The sequence below is a fragment of the Galeopterus variegatus genome, unplaced genomic scaffold (genome assembly GCF_000696425.1).
Source record: "Galeopterus variegatus unplaced genomic scaffold, G_variegatus-3.0.2 Scaffold2608, whole genome shotgun sequence".
NCBI lineage: Eukaryota > Metazoa > Chordata > Mammalia > Dermoptera > Cynocephalidae > Galeopterus > Galeopterus variegatus.
Genome location: NW_007728719.1, coordinates 108,247 through 128,048, shown reverse-complemented (window position 1 = coordinate 128,048; position 19,802 = coordinate 108,247). Strand labels below are relative to the sequence as shown.

The window sequence follows — 19,802 nt, the reverse complement described above, 5'->3', positions numbered from 1 at the left end:
GGTATTTGGGTGTGTCTCTTAATCTGGCATTTGATTTAATTGATTGTTTTAAAATTGTTGCATGTATTTCACGTGGGTGGTACCCAGAAAATTAGAGCCAAATTAATTATGGTACTTTGTGTTCTTTAATACTTACAGGTCTTTTGAACTCGATATAGATAATTATATAAAATAACATGTGTAATTAAGATAGATTAAGATATCCATGATGTTTATAAAAACAAAAAGTTATTGGGAATGGTAATATCAATCATGATTATGGTGACCTGTTCTTGAAAACCTAGTATGTGTTAGGTGATCTTTATACATTGTCTCATTTACTTTTCAATCTTTTACAATTAAAGGTAGCACTCTACCTCTCATAAAGAAGAAGAAACTGAGGCATGTAGAGTTCAACAATTCCATTGAGTGAGTTCACATAGCAAAGGTTAGATCGAGGCAGGGAAGGGAATAGAATGCTTGTCCCAAACTTTGACTGGCAGAACGTTTCAAGGTAGAGAGGAAGGGAACTCCAGGGCTGAATGTGAGCAGCAGGAGAATGGTGGATGCTCAGCCACTGGCTTTGGTTTGTTCTTCTGTGTCAATGAAAGTATGAAAGCTCACTCCCCATAAACACTGTGGAATGACCATCTGTGTTCCATTATTGTCCACACTCAAGCACATGTTACCTTCCAAATACTTCTAGTCATTTTTTCCCTACTTTCTAATATTGCCCTGAAAGATTTAAAAAGCAACATTATAGACGTTCAGCTTTTGATTGCTGTAGTAACAAATAGTGGGAAGACTGAGGTGAAGTAGGATTTTGGAGTTGTTCAACTTGCTGAAAATCCAAGTTGAAAAGTCCTGAACTCCGGGTGAATAGGTTACCTGATAAATTGATCTATGCCCATTGTATTGTATTTCTTAGGTTGTGAGGCAATCTCAGGTCATAGAACCTCACTATCCTAGTCCTCTGCACATAGCAAAGAGCATCCTAGGTTATCAAATCTAAAAATCACGGGAGCAGTGCCCAGAACCAGCCAGGGCTTGCAACAGCCCGTGTCAGAGTGGGTTTTCTCCCGAGGCTTACTGTACCTGAATATGATTCCATTTGTACCCTTTTTTCTGTTGCCTCTGTGTGTGGGGTGCTGTGGAGACCATAAGCCCCCCAGTGTGGCACTCTCTCCCTCTTCCCAGAGAGCAGCATCTCCGTGGAGGTAGCCAGCAATGCCAGCGTCATCCTGGAAGGTGAGGACCTGCACTTCTCCTGCAGTGTCCGCACGGCAGTCCGGCCACAGGGCCGCTTCTCTGTCATCTGGCAGCTTGTGGACAGGCAGAACCGCCGCAGCAATATCATGTGGCTAGACCGGGATGGCACCGTGCAGCCAGGCTCGTCATACTGGGAGCGCAGCAGCTTCGGGGGCATCCAGATGGAGCAGGTGCAGCCCAACTCATTCAGCCTGGGCATCTTCAACAGCAGGAAGGAGGACGAGGGCCAGTACGAATGCCATGTGACCGAGTGGGTGCGGGCAGTGGATGGCGAGTGGCAGATCGTGGGGGAGCGCCGGGCCAGCACTCCCATCTCCATCACGGCTCTCGGTAAGCGAGCGTCTGGCAGCATTTTGGTGGGACCATTATGGAGGTTGTGCCTGTGTCAAACATCTCTCCCTGAATTTTCTCAGTCAGAGTTCTGGCAGGAACCATCAGCACCTTCCAGAGGGTCTAATTGAAGGGACTTTTTATGGTAGTATAGGCAGGATTGAAGGGACCAACAGTGGATGGTAGGGCCCCTGGGGGTAGCAACAGCTGGGAGCTGTTACCACTCCTTGGGCTTTGTGGTGGGGGGTGGTGTTGTAAGAATTCTGGAGGTTAGTGTGTCCACACAGCAGGAGCAGTGGCCCCAGGAAGAGGGGCAAGGCCACTGCCAAAGCTGGCCTGGAAGAGAGGGAGCGGAGTGGCCGAGCACCACGATGCGTCTCAACATCTCCTGCCCTCCTGCCCAGGAGCGGATCTGCCAGAAAGTGGGCAGGGCAGGGCAGAGAAGAAAATCATCTATCGCGATTTATTTAGCATTTACTATGTTCTGGCTGAGTCTAAGCACTTAAGCTTAACTTTTCCATTGAAATCTCGCCTAGCTAAGAGTTGGGCTCTTCAGTTTTACAAGGAAACTGAGACAGAGACACAATAAATAATTTGCCTGAGGCTACAGCTTTTAAATGACCAACCCAGCTGCACTCAAGAAACCAGCCATCTATCTAAATGTTTTTCAAAGCCTGTGTTTTTATCTCCTCCTCTACAAGGCCCCTACTTAAGAAAGCCATTTCCTCATTAGCATGAAATGAAAAGATACCTGGAGATTTGCTAAAACAAAAGAATATTAGATTAGCTTCTCACAGGGTAGTTAAAGAGGCTCCTATCAACATTTATCTGCCTAATCTAATCAGTATATTACATTTTAAAAGACCAGTCTGCCACTTTGCTGGAAAGGTAACTTGTTATGTCAGGTCTTGTTTATCAGGAGACAGGAGACTGACATCAGCTGTCCTCAGCACTTTATATCCCACCCGGGGACCATGTCACCACTGTCCTCATAGGTAGGGCTGGTGGCGCTTTTGGAGACACACCAGTAAAGATGGCAGCCCCGAGTTGGTTTGCCCACGACATAGTTCTCCATTTTCCCACCCCTCTGAGATTAGAATTACATGTACTTCCTAAAAGCTTAATCCCAAAGATTGACCTGCTTTCTGTAGTAATTACACAGCTCAGATTTCTAGAAACTTCCTGTATAGGCTGTTTCCTGATCAGCTCAGTCCCTGTGTCTGTGCTCCTGTGAAGGTGGGACTTATGGGGAAAGTTCTGGGTGTCCAGCACTGGTGGCTCCTTCCCCTCCTGGGAGGTCAGGAATGTCTGAGCAGTGGTTAGAGTTAGTCAGGATTGTTTCTGCAGAAGTCATCCTATGGTATCAGGTTGTCCCCTGAGTTTTTTCATATTCAGCATATATCTGACGGTTCCCACAGCCAGGGGGTGCTGAGCGGCTCTGCCCTGGGATCCTGGGGCTGGCTGTGCTCACCTGTTCCCACCCCTGAGACACCTCTGGCTAGAGCCAAATGGGGTGGACCAGGGAAGAATGCGAGAGCACCCTGGACTAAAGTTGTCTGAAGTGAACCATAGCACAGGGGAACTGTCATATAGATACAGTTAGGTGCAGATTCCCCCTCAGCAGGGCGGTGACAGTGACAAGGTGTATGCATGAGCTAAGAGACAGGAATGGCCTCAAAATGCACATGGGCCATTATCACCACAGTAGGGGACTTGGGTGCTGTGGTCTGTGACTGTGGCATGTACCTGTGTCAGACCTAGACAGAGCCATTTGCTCTAAGAGGCTCTCTCTCCTGCAGGTGTGAGGCCAGGATTGCTGGTGTGGGTCCTGCTCTTCTGGCAACATGTACTACACCCAGTGCACAAGTGACCATCACAGCCACTTCATGTTTGAGCATGGGCCTCTGCGTCTTAAACTTTCTTACTAAGCATACACACAGACAGCTTATGAAATCCAAATTGAAGATCCAGAGTCTTCAGCAAATTATGCCTACCTAATCCCTGACAACTTCCCCATAGAAAGCCAAGAGATTCATTCTGTGCCTAGTCTTTCACTTACAGATTTTAAAGTACTTTTCTTTATGTCTATTTTGTTTCTTGAACAAAATACGTACAAGGTACTTAAAAATCTCATGGAAAGATTCGTATCATCTTCTAATTCCACTTTTTCCATAAACTTTCTGAAGTACCCTTGTGTTTAACAAAATATAGTGTATACCACGTACCAGGTACTATTCCACATATTTTACAAGTACTGATTCATTTAATCTTCACAAGGACCCATTGTACAGATGGGAAACAGAGGCAGAGAAGAGTTAAGTAACTTGTTTAATGTCACACAGCTAGGAAGTGTCAAAGCTGGGCAGCTGGCTTCAGAGGCTGTGACTTTAGCCACTGTGTTATGCTTCCTATGAGTAAAGCAACTTTAAAAGGCCCCAGGAATCAGGTGCATGCAGGCTTTTAGCCTGACTCTGCCATTTACGAGCAGCTTGATATTGGGCAATTAATTTAACCTCTCTGTGCCTCAGTTTCCACATCTGCGAAAAGGGATGATAAGCTACCTGTTCTGCAAGGTGGTGTTGGCGATTCAGTGAAGTGTGGTGAGAGCAAAGCAGTTGGCACCATGCCTGGCACAGAGATAGTGCTCAATAAGTACTGGCTGCTGGTAGTTTTATGATTATAGTCAATGTCTTAATACTAAATATGTTTCCAGACTGAAGGAACTCTGCGGTACTTTTATTGAGGAGTCAGTATCAGGTATTAGTGATGCTGCCCATTAAGTCAGGAACATTGGGAAGCTCATGGCCACTGAGACTGCAACATCCTGAATTTAATACCGTTGTCCCACCTCACCGGAGGTCCCCTCCTGCTGCGGGTCCCTCACTGCCTCTCTGCCCCCGGATTTCGAGAGGGAAGTGGAAAAGGGATGGAGGCCTTCTCCATCTGCCTCCCTTCTGGGCTGCCAGTGTACCTGTGGGCCAGGAAAGGGAGGTGTCAGGGCTGGGGGATGTGTCAACCTTGCCTGTAACAAAGGAAATGGGCTTGGGAGCTTTTTCCTCCTGTTTTCTTGTGGAATCCCAAGATTTCCAGGAATGGCCCTGCCTACAAGTAACTCTGGTGTTGAATTCTAGAAGAGGATGGAACACAAATCCACATGAGGTTCTCATTGGGAAGGGTTTGGGCTATTAGGGCTCAGAGAGAATTGCTCAGAGAGAAATGGGTCTTTCTGTGGGGTCTCATAAACTGCTGGGTTTGTGCTTCAACATGATACCTAAAGTAGTATTAGTCTGGGTGAAAAGAAAGAGCTCAAAAGAGAGGCCCACTAGTCTTGCTCTGCCAGCAGCCCTGTTGCAGGTGTCATGCTGCCCTGAGATGGCCAGCTGCCACCTCTGGTTGACTCTCTCTGTCTCTCTGCAGAAACGGGCTTTGCAGTCACAGCTGTCTCCCGCACACCGGGAGTGACCTACAGTGACTCCTTTGACTTGCAGTGCATCATCAAACCCCACTACCCGGCCCACGTCCCTGTGTCAGTGACATGGCGGTTCCAGCCAGTGGGCACCGTCGAATTCCATGACCTGGTGACCTTCACCCGGGATGGAGGGGTCCAGTGGGGGGACAGATCCTCTACCTTCCGAACCCGCACTGCCATCGAGAAGGCCGAGTTCAGCAACAATGTCCGCCTAAGCATCAGCCGGGCCAGCGACACAGAGGCGGGCAAGTACCAGTGTGTGGCAGAGCTGTGGCGGAAGAACTACAACAACACCTGGACGCGGCTGGCGGAAAGGACCTCCAACCTGCTGGAGATTAGGGTGCTGCAGCCAGGTGCGTGCTCTGGCCTGAGGGCCTCGCTCACGTGGGACCTGTGGGGTATGTGCTTACAGTGGATGATGAAACCTGGGAGGATGACTGGAAAAGTGTGTATTCAGCCCTTTGCATAGCTGCTTTGTTTTCCAGATCTTTATTTTGAGAAATTTAAAACTGGTAGGAAGTTGCAAGAATTATACAGTGAACACTCTAATTCCCTTTCCTTGATGGCCAATGGTTAACATCTTTCCACATTTGTTTTCTCCTTCTGTGTGTATTTTGTTGGTTTTGAACCAGTTGAGGGTAAGTTGTGGACATCAGGACACTTCCTTCTAGACGCTTCAACACATTGTTCCTAAGAAAAGGACCTTGTCCTGCCCAACTACAACCCCATTATCATACTCTGGGAATTTAACATCAGTATAGTCCTATTATCTACGTTTCCCCAGTAGTCCCGATAATGCCCTTTATAACTTTTTTTTTGCTTCCAAACCATGAACCAATCGGGGATCACACATTGCATTTAACTGTCCTGTCTCTTTAGACTCCTTTAGTCTAAACAATTCCCTAACCTGTGTGTGTGTATGTATGTTAAGACATTGACATTTATGAAGTGTGCAGGCCAATTCTACAGAAAGCTCCGTCTTTTTTCAACCTCATCTGCTATAATCCTTGCAATAATTATGGGCAGTTAGTGAGCATCTGCTTTGCGTTAGGTGCTGAGGGTCAGTTATTCTATTAGAATTTCACAACAACCCCAGGAAAGATTAAGTGACTAGTCTAAGGTCATGTAGCTAGTCAATGGTGGAGCCAAGATTTGAACCCCATCATCTTTCTCCCACACTGTTTCCTTGACCCAGGCCTTGTCCAGGTGTTCTGAGTTTGAGTTATCTTCTGGGCTGAGTCTCTCTCAAAGCAGATGATAAGAATGCACTATTTGGGGAGCATTAGTCAGTGGAGCTTTGCATAAACACTCACCTTCATCAGGCTCTTGCACTAACATGCAGGAGCATATGTACTACTTTTACAGTTTTCCCATGTGTCTCTCCTCATCTCTGCTGGGTAGTTAGCTGGTGGGGGTGGAGCCCAGGCTGTAGGCTCCTGCATTCCTCCTGTTGTCCAGCCCATGCACAGGACAGAACAGGCACCCGTGCAGTGAATGGTGGGGTTTGACTTTGCAAAGACTTTTTTCTGACTTTATGACCCATCTTTGCAAAGATGGCTTGAACGCCTTGCAAAAAGGATTTTTCTGCCCATTAACAGCCATGGTTAGTGCCTGACCTGGTCTGCTAGACCACTTCAGATGGCCACAGTGGTTTTTTCAGCAATGTGAGGTTAAATAACGGTAACATCTGAGTTATCCTTCACCTCTTCTAACCCTATAACAGTCCTGTTCTGTACCAGATTAGGAACAAGTGAGTTGTATAAATGATGAAACTGTTCCTTAGCCAATTAGAGCCTAAACCTGGACTGACAAGATGCTCAGGGAAGAGCCTCTTCTGCTTAAGTGGGTTTTCAGGTTAATGATGGGTTAAGCAGAGACCTCATTTTATGTGAACCCGTGTTGTGGAAAATGCCAAGGTACCCACTTGCCTGCCTTATTGAGTAGAACATTAGGACCGTAATTGCATCTTTTGTTATCTCTGCTGGCCCTCAAGGTCAGTGTTCTGAGCATCAGTGCCCGTCACGTGGCTCTGCCAGCTGTAGAAGGTAGACATGCTGACCCAAGACCTTGCCTGACGTTGCCTTTTTTGAATAAATCCTTCACATTCGCTTGTTTTTGTTACTGCTTGGAATCTAAGACCAGAGTGCCTAAGGGAAGAATATGGAATTAGTTCATTGAAGGTTCTAAGTATTTGAATTCTGATTAATTTATGATGTTACTAAAAGGAGAAAGGGGGGCCGGCCCGGTGGCGCACTGCTACAGTGCGCCGCTTGGGAGCGCGGTGGTGCTCCCGCCGAGGGTTTGGATCCCACATACAGACCGGTTCCCGCTCACTGGCTGAGTGAGGTGCAGGAGCAATACCGAGGGTTGCGATCCTGTTGCTGGTCCCGGTCTGGTACAGGCGTGACACTGAGGGTTGTGATCCGTTGCCGGACACGAAAAAAGACAAAAAGGAAAAAAATAAAATAAAATAAATAAAAGGAGAAAGGGACAAAAATCTATGAAGTAATTCTTGGGTGCCAGGTTTTGTGCTTAGTAATTTACTTATTTTTTTTACACATAAACATCCAACAATCTAATAATGTGGATGTTTGTATCCTCATTTTGCTAATGAGGAAACCAAGGCTCAAAGTGGTTGGGAGCCTTGACGGAGGCAAACCAACTAGATAAGTGGCAAAACTGAGATTTGAACTGAGATTGAAGCCCAGGTCTCTCTGACTTCCGTATGTCAGCACTTTTTATTATACCATGATGTTGCCTTCTGGGCAGAAGTAGCTGGAGAGTTAGGGGACCCTGGATCTGCTCTGAGGACTGTCTTTATGTCTTGTGCATCTTGAGTTGGTTTCTGTTTGTGTTTTCACTGTTAAGTGAGAATGAACACTGGTTGGCATAGGAGACTTACGAGCATCGTTGTACTCAGCTGTTATGAGGCTTCTGTCTTAAAGGTGCACAGTAATGCACTTTCATGGCCCTCTGGAGGCCAGAAAGAGCAAAGGTAGGTGCCTGAGGCCGTGCTGGACTCCCAGAGAGTGGCTGAGGCACCAGGGAGAGTGCATCTCCTTAAGTGTTATTGTCTCTCCTTTATTAAATATTTATGCATTTAGCATTTAATATTTTCCAAGGAGCTTCATGTTCCTTTTTTCTCTTTTTCGTACATACTCTGGTTGGTACTGGTGCTTTTATTTTGGGGAAGTAGAAGTGGAAAAACAAATGAGGGCTGATTATGTGCTGGAGACTACTGGTCACTTAGTGTGTGTCACCTCACTTCATCTTTGCTGCGACCCAAGAAGGAAGGCATTGCTTTTCCATTTTATTAGTGAAGTAATGGAGGCACACAGGTTCTAACTTGCCAAAGCTAGATTAGTGAGTGGGAAAGGTGGGATTTGAACCCAGGTGTGCCTCATTAAAAAGCTATGGGGAGGAGATACCGTGACCTTTGTTTGAGGTCATATAATCAGAAATTATTCTTTCTGCATTCAGTTAATGATGCCATTTACAGAAAAGGTTTCCTCGTAGAGTGCTGATGTGGAGGTGCTTCGGCACTGTGGTACTAGAGTAACAGCACAAGCAGCTAGTATTGATTGAGCATTTCTTCTGTGTCCATCGCCATCCTGAACGCTTTACACATAGTGGCTGATTTAGTTCTTCCTTACTCAGTCCAGGCAGTGCCGTGAGGGGCTACTGTTTCACCCATTTTACAGATGAGAACACTGACACAGATCTTAAATAAATAACCAGTAGTCATAGTAAGTGGCAGAGCCGAGATCCAAATCCAGACAGGCAGTCTAGCTCCAGAGTCCAAGGTCTTCATGTTATTATATTGTGGTATTTTCTAGACAATTATTTGTTTTCCTTCTCAGGAATCCTCTTTGGTACCATGTACTTTCATTTAACGTCTCCTCTCTCTGGCTTAACATCCTTGATTTTATGATCTCCTTTGCAATTCCTTAAATTTGTTTTTTGGAAGTTGGTGTCATAAGGCACTCATAGAGGTTTCTCAAGACAGTTTGCTAATGGCATAGAAGCTTAATCTGTGTCTCTTCTAACTGCTCTGTTTCTTCTAGCTTCTGCCACAAGGTGGCTCTAAGACTTGGGGATTCCAGAGCTCAAAACCAGTGCTGTCCTCTCCTCCTCCTCCTCCTCTCCCTGCATACCTTGGCCCTGGAAACATGAATTCTTAGCCCTGCTCTGGTGTCTTCCATAGAAATGTCCCCTGCTCCTCACCTTTTAAAAGAATATTTTGTTGAATATTCTTATTCTAACAGATTCAAATAGAAACCTGGGGGCTGTTGACTAATTCTTGCTGGTTTGTTTAGCATCAGCCTTCCACTGCTGTAATGTTATTTCTCCCAACAAGGTTCTGTGTGGTCTGTGCCCCAGATAAGTCCCTGCCAGAGCCACCTGCTGATCCTGGCCACATCACAGGTATTTGATTCATCAATATCTCTGGCTGGATGGCTCAATCGACTTGTGGGTCTGTTATCGGCCATTCCATATGCACGCATCCTATTCCTTATGCACATCCCCAAGGAAATCTTCAAGGAATGCCAGCACTTTCATTTTGTTGTTTATTTATCTTAGTCTTACTCCCATCGATAGCATAGTGTGACCCCCAAGGGACATTTTGGCAAGACTTTTAGCCAATTGAACATATTTGATTCTTACTTCTTAATCAGTTCTTTTCTTTTTAAATTGGGAAGCATCTCCTTGCTTCCTTCTGATTTTCTTTAGCTCCAGAAACACCCTCCAATTTCACATCTCTAAATACAGAAGCAATAAGGGAAATGTCAGCACTCATTTTCCAGATGTTTACGACCAGATCTTGGTCTAGCTATTAAATATTGCACATTAAAATCGACAAAGCAATAAACAAGCATCCAGGAGGACAGCCTCCAGTGGTAGAGAGCCGACTTGTCAGTGGGTGCATTCTGCTGGGATTTTACTGATGGGTAGTCAGGATGAATATTTAATACCCTCTGGATGTTGCTAAATCCGTTTTCTTGTTTCTTTTTGCTGACCTGGCAGATTGGATAGCTGAGGGCTATTTCTTTGCCTTCCATGAGCCCAGGGTATGGGAACACTGCCACGCCTTGTCACAGCCCAGGAGGTGACTGGCTGCTCCATGCCTTGGAGGACTGGCCCCTGCTTTCTTTCAGGGGAGCCTGGGGTTCTCCTGCTTCCACCCCTTGTGGCCTCTGCCTGTTGTCTGCACAGAGATAGAATGAGCGTGAGTCCCCAGCCCTCCCCTCATGCCTCAGGCCTCATTGCATGGTGACAACAGGTGCTGCACTGGTTATTGGCATCAAGGAGCAAGGGTCATTCCTCTGAATGCAGACAGGTAAGACAGGGCAGGGCGTGTCCAAGTTACTTGTAATTAGCAGTTTCCACCTCTGACTCTTGCTACTTTCCTGTTGCCCCCCTGGAGGAGGCGCAGGCCTGGGGACAGAAGTGCCGTAGGGCATTACAGGAGTGGTGGCAGAGTCGGCAAAGGGAATGGGCAGGAGGCATGAGGGGGAACTGGGCTGGGGATGGGATGGAGGGAAATAGGAGAAGAGCGTTTTGGGATTGTGTGAATAAAGAAGTCACCAAGGGAGGAAGCAACAGGCTTATTTTGAGGTGACTGAAGCTGGGAGAGTTTGCCCCAGGCGAGGTTGGCAGGGAGCATTGAGAGTCACCATATGTAATGGCTAAAAGCAAGGACAGACCAGAAGGCCTGGGTTTACATTCCAGCTCTAACACTTAACTGGCTGTGTGATCTTGGACCTCTGTCTTTGCAAAATCTGGGATATTTATTTCACAGGACTGGTGAGGACCAAATAGTTAATATTTATAAAATGCTTAGAATAGTGCCGAACACATAGAAAGGACTATATGAAAGTTTATTAAATAAGAATACCCTAAACCGAGGAATTAGGACTGTAGATCATACCCAGATCATATATTCCCTTTTTTATAACAATTTTTAACATTCTCTTTGCTACCCTGAGATGAAATTCAAAGATAATATAGCATTCCAAATCACATAATCTTATAAAAATTGTTATACTTCCCTAATTGTGGGATAAAGGAGGAATTTTTAAGAAGTTCATAGTAAAATAATGTTTCAACATGTGAGCATTCAGGGACAACTACACTAGAAGGTGCAGTAGTGGTCAGTGCTGTAGCTGGCAGAGGTGCTGTCCCTAAACACAGGCCAATGGACAGCCACTGTGTCAGAGAGTCGGCATCCCAAGCAGCACTGCCGTCCTGAAAGGGGTTTCTGAAGTCCTGAGGAACTATTCAATTATGAATAAAACTAAGGAAGATCCTTTCTTGATTGACCTGGCATATATTCAAACCATGAAAAAAAAAAAGTGTTTATAGTAAAATGAAGGTTGGTTCTAGGCTCAGAATTTTCACCTATATGAACGTCACTTGAAAGTCATAGAGGCACACAAGCGGAGTTTTGTTGCATGGAATTGTCCCAGATATGGTTTTACATCTGTTATTGGCTTTAGTTCATTAAATACCTGTCCCTCTGCAAATCAGTGTGGCCACCTAAGACCTGCCTACAGATTTCCACGATGTCCTGGGGCACTGGCTGCCCTGCTGGGGACTGCTATCATGGGCCGTGGGATGGGGACTGTAGACAGGCTCTAAGCTGGGGAGTAACATACTCCCATTGCCCTTTAGGAAGATCTTCCTGGCAGTGGCTAAGGCTGGAGGCAGGGAGACTTGTATGCAGGCTGATTATAACCATCTAAGAAAGAGATTATTAAGGGCTCAACTAGGGCATTTCTGTATGGAGAGAGAAGAGGAGGGAGCCCAGGGGTGTTAAGGTCGCTGGGACTCTGGCAGGTGCCTTTGCCACCCACTTCCCCAGCATTCTATCCCAGGCTTTAGGCTGACTTGTTTCCTTCCACTCAAAAACAATGTCTCCTGTCCCAGCCACTGGATTCCTCCATCCCTGAAATTACTGTCAGGTGTCTTTAACAAAGAACAATGTCCTCCTCTTTCCCCCTCCTTCTCACCGGCTACTCTCTGGCTTCTGTTCACACCGTTGAACTGAAACTGCTGTCTCTGGGCCTACCGGCGGCCACCTCCTCACCACACCTGTGGCTTCTCAAACTTGAGTGTGCACCCAGTCACCTGGAAATCTCAGGAAACCGCAGGGTGCTGGGCCCCACTCAGCGAGGTTCTAATGTATTCCCAGGTGATGCTGCAGATCCATAGAGCCCCAGGTGGTCAGGGTCAAGTGCGAGCTCTGGTCCCTACAAATCTGGCTGACGCTTACCTTTCTAACTTCACCCACCACACTTGACTGCAGGTAGGCACAGAGAAGTTGTCATCTACCTGTCTCCTCTCTCCCAGGTGCCTTTTCACACTCCTCCTTTGCCTGTTGAACACCTCATTCATTTCTCAGAGCCTAGCTCAGAGGTCACATACTTTTGGAAATGTTCCCTCCCTCCTGTCAAAATCAGAATTGCTCCTCCTTTAAAAGATTAATTGTATATTTATTCAGTCCATTCATTTGTTTAGCAATGATGGAGTCATAGTCCCTGCCCTTGAGATGCTTAGAATTTTGTAGGAAAGAGAAGACCTTTAAAAAATTACCTTCAGTGTAAGGCAGCATGTAACAGAGCTACAGTGGAGTTTAAGGGAATCCTTTATTGAGTGAGAAGAGTACACACAAAGCAAAACCCAAAGCATGGGTGGGTTGGCCTCCTTCCTCCTGCTGTCTCTCACCTTGATACCAAAAGACAAAATTACAACAAATTTAAAGATCTTAATTGGCTTCTATTTACAATTTGCGAATTTTGGAACCAGAACAGGTTTAAGGAACTTTCCCCAGCAACATGATCAGGCAGTATTTATGTATAGAAAACAAGTAAGGTATAGAGACAGTATAATTGGTTACAGCTCAGTGTCCTTATTTGAATCAACTGACTACCTACAGACTACTACAAACCTCAGCTGCTGTAACTGACCGAAACTCAGTTATTTGTTAATATGCCTGTGATACTAAGTTAGTTTCATTTAGCACGAATGACTGCATATTGATTTGGTCCATTGGGCTCAGTACAGGAGCTTAATCCAAATCGCTGGCCTCCTACAAATTTTATTTGACAATAAGTAAAACTGTATTTATTGCTAGAAAAACGGTTTGTAACACAACAGCCTCTCCTATAATACAAAACACAGATTCTTTACATTTTGATCCGAAGACTGGGAAGGAAACTCTCCAGTTGCAGAAAGGGCCATTCCCTCAAGTGGGTACGGCCCCTGGGAGCTGCCTGGCTGGCGTGAGATGGTGGCTGCTCTTGCAGGTGCAGCATTGCCCACAGCCTGTCTGACCTTTCTTCCTGCCTCTTGTTGGATTCTTTCTTCTTCCTGCAGATTCACTGCTGGGGATTAACCTCAGTCCTCATCATCTTTTCTCTCAACTCTCCATTTATTGCTTTAGTCCATTCACCACATAGCCAAGTCCAGGGTTTCTCAGGCTTTCAAGCACATCTGAATCATTGGGGATCTTGTTAAAATGCAGATTCTGGTTTAGTGGGTCTGGAGTGGGGCCTGAGAGTCTGCATTTCTTTCTTTTTTTTTTTTTTTTTTTTTTTGTCCTTTTTGAGACCGGCCGCACCGCGCTCAGCCAGTGAGTGCTGTGAGCGCACCGGTCATCCCTATATAGGATCCGAACCCACGGCGGGAGCACTGCTGCACTCCCAGCACCGCACTCTCCCGAGTGCGCCACGGGCTCGGCCCAGAGTCTGCATTTCTAACAAGCTCCCAGGTGATGCTGATGCTGCTGGTCCAGGATAGCACTTTTAGAGGTAAGATTGCCATTTATGCTTTGAACTTGGGACCAGGCATAGAAACCCAAAAGGAAGGAGAATAGCTAGAGTTTACTGAGTATTATATGCCAGTGTCTGTGCTAAACTCTTCCTATAGACTATTGCTTTTAGTCTGCACAACACTCCTAATGAGGCAAATACATATTATTATTCTCATTTTGCAGATGAAAACATATATAGTCTTTAAAGGGGCTGGGCTCTCCTACCTCCGTGGAGGAAGGTGATATACAAGGCCACATACTGCCCAAGGCAGTGCTGTGGCAGGATGTGTGAGTGCTTCCTAATTATACATGTCCCAGTCTCTCCTGGCTTCAGGAAAGGTCCTCCCTGCCTTTAACATGTGGGAAGAAATCTAGAGTGTAGAATAGGAGCTGACCCCTTGCCCTCCTGTCAGACATGCACTAAATTTTAAAAATGCCTCTCTTTCAAGCTTCTCAACACTTCACAATATTTTGACATGGGAAGGGGAAAAAAATGGAAATACTTTGAAACATTTTATTCCTTGGATTCTTGCTCTCAGACCATGTGACCGAATTGAAGTTTAGTCATAGGATTCCAGTTTAACATATGCAGTTACTATAGCAATTGAGGTTTCCTTAGTAACAGTTGCAAAAAATAATCTGGCCCCAATTAATAATACATTTTAAAGCTCTTTCTTACTCTACACTGAACAACCCAGTTTTTTTGGCAAAGAACCAGGTAATTCAGGTGGTGTCGTTTGCACTGTTATAGACATTATTTGCATGTGGTGAATTGGGTTGGAAAGGAATGAAAAGGAGCCGGTTGTTTCAAGTATTATAGGAATCTAATCTGAAAAGTTGGCTGGCAAGCTAATGCACATCTAGTTTCCAGAGCTTGGGAGCTTAATGGTAAACCCTGCCCTGGATTCTCAGAGTGCCCTGGAGGACTTTCTGTGTTTGAAGAAGGGAGAAGGTAGAAGATGGGCCTTATAACAAAAAAGATGAAACCAGAAGGGGGGTGGCGTGAGACATAGGATTTCTCACAAATTGGTGCTTGATTTGCGTGATGTTTGAGAAGGTCTGTAAGTATGTGAATTCAGCAGTCCTTTGTGGAGAGTGTCTGATTTACCACCAGGGGATGTGTCCTCAGGGTTGCTTTTGCAGTAACGATGTTGGGTATTGGATACTGCCACACTTCATCTTGCTAAATTCTCACATTCATTCAGAACATTTGTCTGTATGTTACCAGGGGGATCAAGCAGCAGTCTGTGGCTTTCAAAAGTTTCCATTCCTTGACGCATGGGACTCAACCCTTGGTGCTGTCTTTACACACCAAGCTCTGAGCAAGCCGGCCAACCAGTGCAGTCAGGGAACCTCAGGGTTCTGACCAGTGGGCTCAGTCCTGCATCTGGATGCAACATCTGGTCCTGAAGCCCAACTCTGGCCTAAAGAAACAGGAGACTGACCAGATAGACTGGAAAGGGCAGTCTTCCCTGCCTCTCTGCTCTGGGAAAACCTAGTTGGAAGAAGCCTGGTTGCTCTCCCTGTGTGGGATCTGCACCTTACCCCAGCTTTTCTTCACAGCTAGCAAGTGGTTTGGTCCTTTGGCTGAAAAGCCAACTGCAAAGAGAGGAGGGGGGATAGAATGATGCTTTTACTGTCAGTTCCCTAAGAAGAACTTAGTATTGGGAAAGCAGAGGGAAACATAATAATGATGGAGTGGGTGCAATCTCAAATTACCTTCCTAAGATATATTTCATTAGACCCTGGCTTCTTGCCACCTGAAAGGTGAACATCGTCATGACCGAGCAGCTGGAGTAGCACTCTGGAGTCTGCCCTCCCTTCTCTTCTTGGAGCAGGAGAGCAAGGGGAAGGGGAACTGGAATTGGCTCTATTTGTTTTGCTTGTCCCATTGCTCATTATCTTCTCAACCTTCTCTCTCTCTCTCCCCTAGAAAGACCCACCCAGCATCCTCTTCCTGCTACCATATTTCTCCAACATGCTTCCATTCATTCACCCACTCACGCACATATTTCAGCAAACATTGTTCTCTGCCTTCAGGGAGCTCACAGTCTAGGGAGAAAGGAAAACAGCCTGGAGGACGTGTAGAGGGTGCTGAGGAGAAGGGCATCTAGCCCAGGGTGATGGGAATGAGGGGACTAAAGGATGAGTGGAGAGAAGGGTCAGAGTGGGGAGGAGGCAGAAGGGGACAGGCAGAGGGGACTGCAGAGCAAAGCCCAGAGCTCAGGGCGAAGCTGTGTGGGGGGAGCGGGGTGCTGGAGGGTGAGGCTCGGGAGATGAGTCAGGACAGTTGGGTGAGGGCCAGATTCTGGAGAGACTTTGTGCGGTGGAAAGGAGTTCTTTTCTTTAGTGCCTATAGGCAGTCGGGAGCCATTAAACTGTGTAAGCAGGGACATGCAGTGGGCAGATTTGTATTTTAGCTGGGCCACCCTGGATGGCAGGGAGAACAGGCAGGGGACAGAGGAGAGAGAGTGAGTGGCTGAGCCAGGCATGGCAAGGAGGAGGCAGAGGGAGGGGTTTTTGGGGGTGATGTCAGTTCCATGCTGCTTTCCTCATGCTGAGTCTGGTTTTGGAGGAAGCCTGTCAATGTCAAGTGCTCTAGGAACTGTGCTGGACAAAGCCAGGCTCAGAGCCTGGAAATGAGATTTGGGATGGGCTTTGTTTCCAAGAGTGTGTGATGATTCTTCTGAACCATTTCTCTTTGCTTTGCAGTGACAAAGCTACAGGTGAGCAAATCGAAGAGGACCCTCACCCTGGTGGAAAACAGGCCCATTCAGTTGAACTGCTCAGTGAAGTCTCAGACCAGCCAGAACTCTCACTTTGCTGTGCTCTGGTATGTCCACAAGCCCTCAGACGCTGACGGCAAGCTCATCCTCAAGACCACCCACAACTCTGCTTTTGAGTACGGCACCTATGCCGAGGAGGAGGGCCTGAGAGCCAGGCTCCAGTTTGAGAGGCACGTATCCGGGGGCCTGTTCAGTCTCACCGTTCAGAGAGCTGAGGTCAGCGACAGTGGCAGTTACTACTGCCACGTGGAGGAGTGGCTGCTGAGCCCCAACTATGCCTGGTACAAGCTGGCAGAGGAGGTCTCAGGGCGCACGGAAGTCACTGTGAAGCAGCCAGGTAAGGATGGAGGTTGAAGCAATCCTAGGCCAGTGAGTTTAGTGCAGAGACTGCCTCGGGAGTGGGCGGGGCTGTGGGGCCACATGGCGAGACTGTCCACAGGATCCACGCTGGGTGTGGGTGCAGGCATGCAGACCATCGTCCTAGTGCACTGCAGGTCCTTCCACTCATCAGAGCATCTTTGACTCTGCTTTTATGGCCATTTTCACCAAGGAGCAGCCTGAGAGGGCAGCTGTGGTTGGCAAAATGTAGCGAGGCAGGGTTGGTGGCAGCTCCTGGATCTCTTTCTGGGTTTGCAGTTTGTACCCTGGATCTCGAGCTGTCCCCAGCCACACACCCAGAATTCCTGCCTTAGAAGGCATTTTTTTGGTTTCCCTCATCTTCTTACCCCTTCTTCCTTACCCTCCAGCTCAGCCTATACCCATAAGGGCTCAGCCTTTATGCCAGCCACAAGCCCTTCCTATCTCCAAACAGAATCACTCCTCCAGCCCCCTCTCAGACCCTGGGGGGCAGCCCTTCCTCTGCTCCCTCACAGGTGGTGTCCAGCCTGTGTCAGAACGCTTCTGGGTGAGAAAGCTCACTACCTCCACAGGCCTCAGTTCCACTTCTGGGCAGCCCTAATTGAAAAGTCCGTCTTCCTGTAGTTTCCCTCTCAGCTTTTAGTTCTGCCCCTAGAACAACCCAAGAGAAGTTAGGTCCTTTCCCTTCAAATATGTGAAGGCCCGTGCGCCTCTCAGATCTCTAGTTCTTTCAACTCCTCCTCACACAGTGTGGCCTTGAGTGGCCTCTCTGTCCCTTGTTCCCCCATGCCTACAATTTGTTGTGTTGCTGCCTGTCCTTCCTGATGGCCCCAGGTGCTGAGCTGCCACCGAGTCCCACCTCCATGCCTTTACTTATGCTGTGCTTTCCGCATGGAATGTACCTCTTCTGCTACTTTCCCCTGTCTTCACCCCATCCCCAAGACTTCTCTCAGCACCACCTCCAGGAAGCCTACCCTGATTTCTGCCATATCTCTAGGGATCCCTTATAAAACACATAGTGTAATAATTGTTTGCATTTCTCCTCCACTGTACTGCAAGCACTTTGAGTACAGGGCTATGTCTTTATATCTTCAGCCACTACAGTGGCACCCTTAATAAATATCGGTTAAATGAAGAATAAATGTTTGCTTTCCTTTAACACCCCAGGGCCTTTGTATTTGCTGTTCTCCTAGCCTGGAACATATTGGCCATAGATACATATCTCGCTTATCCTCTGAGAGGCATTCCTAGATCATTTTAACTTAAATAGCACCATCGTCACTCTGTATCCCTTTCCCCATCCCCTTCACAAAACATATCACCACCTGGCATTCTGTTTATTTACGTATTTATATATAAGTAATTATGAAATACTTATTTATATTTATACTTATAATTCACTTATTATCAGTTACTATGCATTGCTTATTCATTATTTATATACTTAGATATATATACATTTGTTGTCTGCCTCTTCCACTGAATTGCAGCTCCCTGAGTGTGCACAGGGACTTGGTTTTTCTTTACTTCTGCTTGTCTCCCAGGAGACCTCAATAAATATTTGTTCTGTGAGCCAATGGAACCAGACACAGAACTCCATATGTGTCCTGGCCCATGCTGAATGCAGTGGGACTGTTCCCTTCCTTTTCCTGAGGACATCGTATTTCCAGGGATTTTTCCTGGCCTCACAGTGATGTTTTCTGTTAACCCTTCTGCTGGTGCATTCAACAGGAAGTTCTGGTCTGCACGGTTCCTGTTGGCATTTCCAGTGCCCGCCCTGTGCCCAGACTTCAGGCCAGTCCCTGGGGCATTTGAAAACTGAAGGTTGTTGTCAGGCCCACCAACATTCTTTTGGTTGCTATTCTTCTCTGTTTTCAGTTCTGATTATTTTCTCTGCTGGGAGGGCGTGATCACCCTGGCCCCTCTGTGTTTCCTCTCTGGTCCTCACAATCCTTTCTATTTCCTCATTTGTACTGAAACCAAGAAGTTCTTGGTAGGTCTTAAATTTATTAAGGGGATTTTCCCATCTGAGATAAGAATCAAAGTGAGTGGGACAGTGCTGAAGGGCTGTAAGCATCCCTACTGACACATTTAGTGAAATCTCTGTTATGGCAAATTTTAACATCATACACAGAAAACACACAGAACACCAATGAAAACAACTTTTTTCCCATCTGAGATAAGAATCAAAGTGAGTGGGACAGTGCTGAAGGGCTGTAAGCATCCCTATTGACACATTTAGTGAAATCTCTGTTATGGCAAATTTTAACATCATACACAGAAAACACACAGAACACCAATGAAAACAACTTTTCCCTTTTCAGCTGAGATTTTTGGCTTGTATCTTTTTCTTTCTTTTTTTTTCCTACTTCTAGTTTTTCTTTTTTTTTTTTTTTTCTTGTTTTTTTCCTGATAGGAAAACATACACTTACCAAGCTTTTAGAAAAACAAAAACTCCCAAAGAGGAAATAATTTTTCAACCCAGAGATAACCAGACTTAACACTTCTGCTTATATATATATATATATATATAGGGGAGTCTTGTTATTTAAAATATATTTTCTGTTTTTTTATTTTTTTTTATTTTTTGGCCTTTTACTTACAAAAGTAATCATGAATGTCATAAAATAGTCACACAGTATTGAAGCATAGAGAGTAAAGAGTGAGAGTGCTCGGCCCTCCCCTCCTCAGACGTCTCTTAGGTGATGTTCCTGAGGTGCTTCTGTGCACGTACAGTGTTGCAGCTTTTAGATGCCTCTGGTCCAGGTAGGCTCATTAGGGCCCTCTGTGAAATTACAGG

The 19,802-nt window shown here is 46.2% G+C and overlaps 1 protein-coding gene across 2 annotated transcripts in view; it reads left to right on the top strand.

Moving 5' to 3' along the window:
- Nucleotides 1-19,802, top strand: part of IGSF3 (immunoglobulin superfamily, member 3) — a 92,091-nt gene that overhangs the window by 59,316 nt on the left and 12,973 nt on the right. For both annotated transcript variants that reach the window (XM_008582425.1, XM_008582424.1), the window contains 3 exons: nucleotides 1,177-1,578; nucleotides 4,996-5,400; nucleotides 16,572-16,982. In XM_008582425.1, the coding sequence (XP_008580647.1) occupies nucleotides 1,177-1,578; nucleotides 4,996-5,400; nucleotides 16,572-16,982 (1,218 nt within the window). The remainder of the gene's footprint in view (nucleotides 1-1,176; nucleotides 1,579-4,995; nucleotides 5,401-16,571; nucleotides 16,983-19,802) is intronic.